General features: G+C 35.1%; 1 protein-coding gene across 1 annotated transcript in view; it reads left to right on the top strand.

Annotated features, from left to right (window-relative positions):
• Positions 1 to 6144, top strand: part of HELRODRAFT_187099 (hypothetical protein) — a gene marked incomplete at its 5' end in the record, with an annotated part of 23223 nt that overhangs the window by 16890 nt on the left and 189 nt on the right. The window contains 13 exons of the mRNA XM_009020460.1: positions 153 to 227; positions 540 to 705; positions 1288 to 1427; positions 1562 to 1723; positions 1848 to 1978; positions 2153 to 2244; positions 2306 to 2553; positions 2862 to 2981; positions 3629 to 3703; positions 3837 to 4020; positions 4460 to 4583; positions 4778 to 5360; positions 6108 to 6144. The exon at positions 6108 to 6144 is cut by the window's right edge and continues 189 nt beyond it. Of these exons, the coding sequence (XP_009018708.1) occupies positions 153 to 227; positions 540 to 705; positions 1288 to 1427; positions 1562 to 1723; positions 1848 to 1978; positions 2153 to 2244; positions 2306 to 2553; positions 2862 to 2981; positions 3629 to 3703; positions 3837 to 4020; positions 4460 to 4583; positions 4778 to 5030 (1770 nt within the window). The 3' untranslated portion in view covers positions 5031 to 5360; positions 6108 to 6144. The remainder of the gene's footprint in view (positions 1 to 152; positions 228 to 539; positions 706 to 1287; positions 1428 to 1561; positions 1724 to 1847; positions 1979 to 2152; positions 2245 to 2305; positions 2554 to 2861; positions 2982 to 3628; positions 3704 to 3836; positions 4021 to 4459; positions 4584 to 4777; positions 5361 to 6107) is intronic.

Consider the following 6144-nt stretch of genomic DNA (forward strand, 5'->3'; position numbering starts at 1 on the left):
TGGGCGTTGAAGTGATTTGAATGATGCTGCTGCTGCTGGTTACTGTGAAGTTGCTGATGGGAAAATGAAAAAAGGATGTAATGTATGATGATCAGGATGATGAGAACGACGATGATGATGATAGTCTCTAATAACCTTTTGATCAGTATCAGCTCCTATCAGAAATTTTGAAAACTCGAGCACAATCCACACCAGAACATATATTGTTCACACTCATCAATGCCAAGGTATGTCCTTCGAATGTTTTGTATTCTCGTTTTTTTCATAGCCTCATTACAAATTTCCCTGCAAAGTTAATGAACTTCAATTTTATGCTGATTACAATTTATTTTTTTTGCACAAAAATTTAGTTAATGTTTTTTTATTTAATGAATTTATTCACTTTATTGCTATCAAAATTCTTTAAATTATTAAAAATAGCATTTAAATTATTCAAACTAGAATGATCTTATATGTTGTGTGAATTGTTGAAAAACTTGTATTTTTTACATGCATTAAAGTTATTTAAAAAAAACCACTTTGTTCGTAATTCCTTGCAGATGCAGTCTTCGAGCACGTTGTCCTGCGTGCAACTGCACAAGAAGGCTGAGAGGATAGGAGCTCTCCTTATTGACAAACTCAAGTTGATTCCCGCTGAAAACGTTGCCCTAATCTACACTCCAGGCATTGAACTGATATGTGCATTCTATGGATGTCTCTATGCTGGTTGGTTGTTGTTTGTGTGTGCTTGTGTACTTGTTTGTGTGGTTAATAAGTAATGTATGAATGAATGAATAAATGAATGAATTAATGAAGGAACTAATAATTTAATTAATGATTTAATAAATGAATGATAATATGTTCAATAGATGAAAAGAATAAACAAATGACGAATGATTGAGTATTAATATATTTCCAGCGCGTGTTGTAGAATGAAGGTTTTATCTTGGTGGGATGACTGGGTTGTGGTTTGATACGCATGTTTACGTTGACGAAGGTTGTAGTGGTAGTGGAGAGTGAATGACAACATTAATGGTAGCTTCTATTTTTTTGAATACTCTGGGGTGTGTTGAATATTTGAGTGAGAGCAGGATATGATGAAGATAGGCAGTTGGGGCGAATTAATTTTTGAGGAGAGATCGTAGTTGTTGAAGTTGTTGTTGTGTAGCAAAGACAGACCAGGTGGGAGCTGCATATTTGATGTGCGAGATGGTGAGTGATCCTGTGATGTCGAATAATTTTTGTGGTTAGACGGTCGAACGAATGTATGTACATACGTATTCATATTCTTTGATGACACCGTTAAAGGCGTGATTCCAGTGACCATTCGTCCTCCACATCCACAAAACATTGCCACCACCCTTCCCACCGTCAAAATGATCGTTGAAGTCAGCAAGGCAGCTGTCGTTCTTTCAACTGCAAACATCGTTAAAATGCTTAAATCAAAAGTTTGTTGGCCTCCAATTTTAATTTTATTTTATAACTCAGTAATGTAAAATCATTGTTATTTTGTCTAGAATTACGTCTTGTGAAATTTCCCACATAAACAGGCAATTAATTACTTAATTGTTGTACATCGTAGGAAGCCACCTCAGTTTTTGAGTTGAAATCGTGGCCTACCCTCATTGAAACAGAAGATGTCTCAAAGAGGAAATTCAATGGACCATTCAGAGCTCCCAGTCCCGAGTCCACATGCTATCTTGATTTCAGTGTGTCCACCACAGGCATTCTAGCAGGCATCAAGGTTTGACTGACTATTTCAAATATTAAATTTATATTAGTACATTAATACATATGATTGTGCTGCAGATGCTTTTGCTATGTAAGTAGCATTAGTTTAAATTGTTGACCTTGTTTTGATGATGCAGATGTCACATGCAGCCACGTCATCATTATGCAAATCTATGAAACTCCAGTCTGAGTTGTACCCATCGAGGGAAGTTGTACTGTGCTTGGATCCCTACTCAGGTCTTGGATTCATCCTCTGGTGCATGAGCAGGTTTGCATTCACTCATTTCCTAGATGCATGCGTAACACTGTCCTCGTCATCTCATTTATTTAACATTAACCATCTAAGTTCATTTTCCATCTTGGTTATTGGTTGAATCATAAATGATTTTTTTTTCACAAAATAGTTATTGTGAGTAGTCATTTTAAACATTACTTTAAACAGCATATATTCTGGACACCATTCCATCCTCATTCCTCCCACTGAAGTTGAATCCAACCCTTCTCTGTGGCTTACCGTTGTTAGTCAGAATAAAGGTGTGTACTCCTTTTGCAAATATTAATGGTTCTGTAAATTAATAAACGTTACAATTTTCAGTTCGAGACACATTCTGTTCATACGGTGTCATGGAGTTGTGCACGAAAGGCTTAGGGACGTCTGTAAATCTTTTGAAGAGCAGGGCAGTTAACTTGAGTTGTGTGAGGACGTTGTGCGTCGTGGCCGAGGAAAGGCCTCGCATCCAACTGACCAGCTCCTTCTCGAAACTATTCTCTGCACTTGGTCTCTCAAACAGAGCTGTCAGTACCAGTTTTGGATGTCGGGTCAATGTTGGCATTTGTTTGCAGGTTGTTTTTTCATTTTCTGTTTTATTTTCAAGCTATATACTTTGCCATTAATTATATATATATATATATATATATATATATATATATATATATATATATATATATATATATGTTGGTAATAGACCATAATTTTTACAATATTCTATAAATTCTACCGAATGTTTGGCGTTAATATGTTTGTAGTTCGTTTTTTCAATTTTTCTCACTAAAGTTTTTTGGTGAACGTTTAGTTTATTAAAATTCAAAATAAACTTATTTTCCGAATTCATGCTGCAAATAAGGCCATGGTATGTATATCTTAATATCAGGGTGCATCAAGCCCGGATCCAACATGTGTTTATGTTGATTTGAGGGCTCTTCGTAATGATCGTGTGACACTGGTGGAAAGAGGCAGTCCTCACAGTTTGTGCCTCCTTGAGTCTGGAAAGGTGAGTACCGTGGTTTGTCTTTAAGTGCTTATGAATTTTCGCTATGTTGTTTCTGTCCATGCATTCATTTATTTTTTATCTATTTGTTTATTTGCTTTTCCATTTAATAGAAAATAACTTTTTTTTTTTATAAATGTAACTTATTCTCATTACTTATCCTAATTTTTTTCAACGTTTTATTAAATTTTTATCAGTCTTTTTGCATATTGTAACAGAGTCCGATTTTTTTAAAGAATAAATCAGGGAGACATATTTTGTTATTGGCCACGTGTGTTGCTGAACGTTGAGTTAATTCGATGGAAAATTAATCATTTATGTCAATTGTTGGCAGATTAATTTTTGTATGTACTTAGAAAAAAATGTTGGAATTTAAAAAAGAATTGTTTCACAAATTGTGCTCATCAATTTGCGATTTTGAACATCGCTTCTCGTAAATGTAGATGGTGTTCGACTCGGATCGTCTCCGTTATGCACGTAACTCTGGCGCATGTTTTGATTTTTTTTCATCGTAAGCGTGAATTCGAGATTGTTCAAATGATGAATGTGTGATACGTGATTTAAATGATTCTGCATCGGCGTTACTTCGACGAAGTCTGAATGACTGACGGATAATTATATAGAGATTTGTTTATAAAAAAAAATAACAGCTGATGCCTGGTGTGAAGGTTGTCATCGCTAATCCAGAAACGAAAGGACAGTGTGCAGATTCACATCTCGGAGAGGTCTCTTTCTTCTTTTAGTATATTGCTTTCTAATTATTGTTTAGTGGCTGCCTACGTTTCTGACAAGTAAATGTTTCAAGAATGAATGTGGTTGTTGCAATGCTGGCAATGAAAGTGATGGAAACATGAACAGATCTGGGTGAACAGCGGTCACAATGCCAGTGGCTACTTCATGCTGTGCGGCGATGAGCAGCAACAACTCCAACAGCAGGATCACTTCGATGCACACCTGGCCACTGGAGACACACATACTTCATATGCACGGACTGGCTACCTGGGCTTCATCAGGAGAACCGAGATGACACAATCTGACGGAGGTTCGTTGATTTTTTTGTTGGGTGGTTGGCTGGTTGGTTGGCTGGTTGGTTGGCTGGTTGGTTGGTTGGTTGGTTGGTTGGGTTGGTTGGTTGGTTGGTTGGGTTGGTAGGTAGGTAGATAGGTTGGTTGGTTGGTTGGTTGGTTGGTTGGTTGGTTGGTTGGTTGGTTGGTTGGCTGATTGGTTGACTAGTTAATTTGCTAGTTGGTAGGATGGTTGACTTTAGTATGTTTTTATTATTTTTATTATGAATTCAAGTTACAATTTTTTTTTAAATCAAGATAAGATACTGTCAGATTGTTGTAATGAGGTATTTGTTTGTTATTTCATTCTTCTTTCTTTCAACGTCATGAGTTCAGCGTTTGAAATAATCTTTTTTGTCTTGGAAGAATGATCTGTTAGATTTAAATCTACAATATTTTGACGTCGGCAACCGACAGAACGACACGACGCAATATTCGTTGTTGGATCGCTGGAGGAGACGATGATGTTGCGTGGGATGAGGTACCATCCGATCGACGTCGAGAACAGCGTCATCAGGAGCCATCGCAAAATTTGTGAATGGTCAGTTGCTGGTGCATGTCCATTGCTTTGAAATGTTTCATCGTTGTCTTCGGAGTTACTTGCGAGTGAATTTTGTTGTCGTTGTTAAGCAACGTGTCAAACCTTTTCATGCTTATAAACAACGTTAAACATTTTCACACACACAAACATTGATGTAACGTGTTAAACATTTTCACACAAACACTGTTAAACAGCGCCGTCTTCACGTGGACAAATCTGCTTGTGGTAGTGGCCGAACTGGATGGTAGTGAGAAGGAGGCTCTGGACTTGATACCTCTGATAACAAACGCTGTACTGGAAGAGCACTACCTGATTGTTGGAGTGGTGGTCATCGTCGATCCCGGCGTCGTACCCATAAACTCGAGAGGTGAAAAGCAGAGAATGCACCTGAGGGACGGATTTCTAGCCGACCAACTTGATCCTATTTACGTTGCCTACAATATGTAATCTATCGACGGACCTTTGATACGTTGCTGTCTACAAATAATCTTCACGCCGCTTTACGACTTTTTTCAAATCTAATGTAGCTCTGTACAAGCTAGCTTCCATACATAACACACACAAGCACTCTCATGAGCGTACATAACATTCGCGAATCAGAACTTACCCAGTAGTTATTTTGATAACGTAGTGTTATAATTATTATATTTAGTCTGTCAAAACTTATAATGTATTATTTAGTTATAACACGCATACACACATGTTATATGATTTAATATATATATATATATATATATATATATATATATATATATATATATATATATATAGATATATATATATATTCAATTCAATTCAATAATGAGTTTATTCAGCAAAAAGCTAGGAGACCCGAAGATATGACTTGTTGGGCCACCATAAAATTTACACCAAAAATTATAAATTGAAAAGAAATGTTCATATTTCTCAATGAAATAATGATAGTTCTATAAATAAGAAAAAATAAGATTAATTAAATTATTTAAGTATTAATAAACTTTCTTAAAATTGAATAAATATAAAGTACATAACGGAAAACAATCGCATTAACAGAGGACATGGTTGAAATAATTAGACTGAATGAGCAAATAGATAGATTTTCTAAATAGAGCAAGGGAAGAAGAATTTTTAGTAGTCATCGGTAATAAATTCCAAAGACGCATAGAGCTATATAAGACGGAGTTGAGAAAAAAATTTGTTCTAGGTTTCAAAAAGTAAAATTCAGAATTAGAACGTAAACAATTTTGCCTAGTATTTTTAAATAAATTAATCTGATCTTTAAGAGATTGACAATAATTTAATTTATATATTTTAAAAAAAGATAGTAATAGATAAATAATGTGTAGTTGGTTTATGGTAAGGATATTTGCTGTTTTATAGTATGAACTTACATGGTCAAATCTCTTTAATTTAAACAGAATGCGAAGAAAAAAATTTTGAGCTAGAGTTACAATATGAAGGTTTGATTTAGATGTACCACCCCAAACAGAAACAAAGAAACATATGTGGGTGTAGATATATATATATATATATATATATATATATATATATATATATGTATATATATATATATATATATACA

Source organism: Helobdella robusta (assembly GCF_000326865.2).
Source record: "Helobdella robusta unplaced genomic scaffold HELROscaffold_28, whole genome shotgun sequence".
Classification (NCBI taxonomy): Eukaryota; Metazoa; Annelida; class Clitellata; order Rhynchobdellida; family Glossiphoniidae; genus Helobdella; species Helobdella robusta.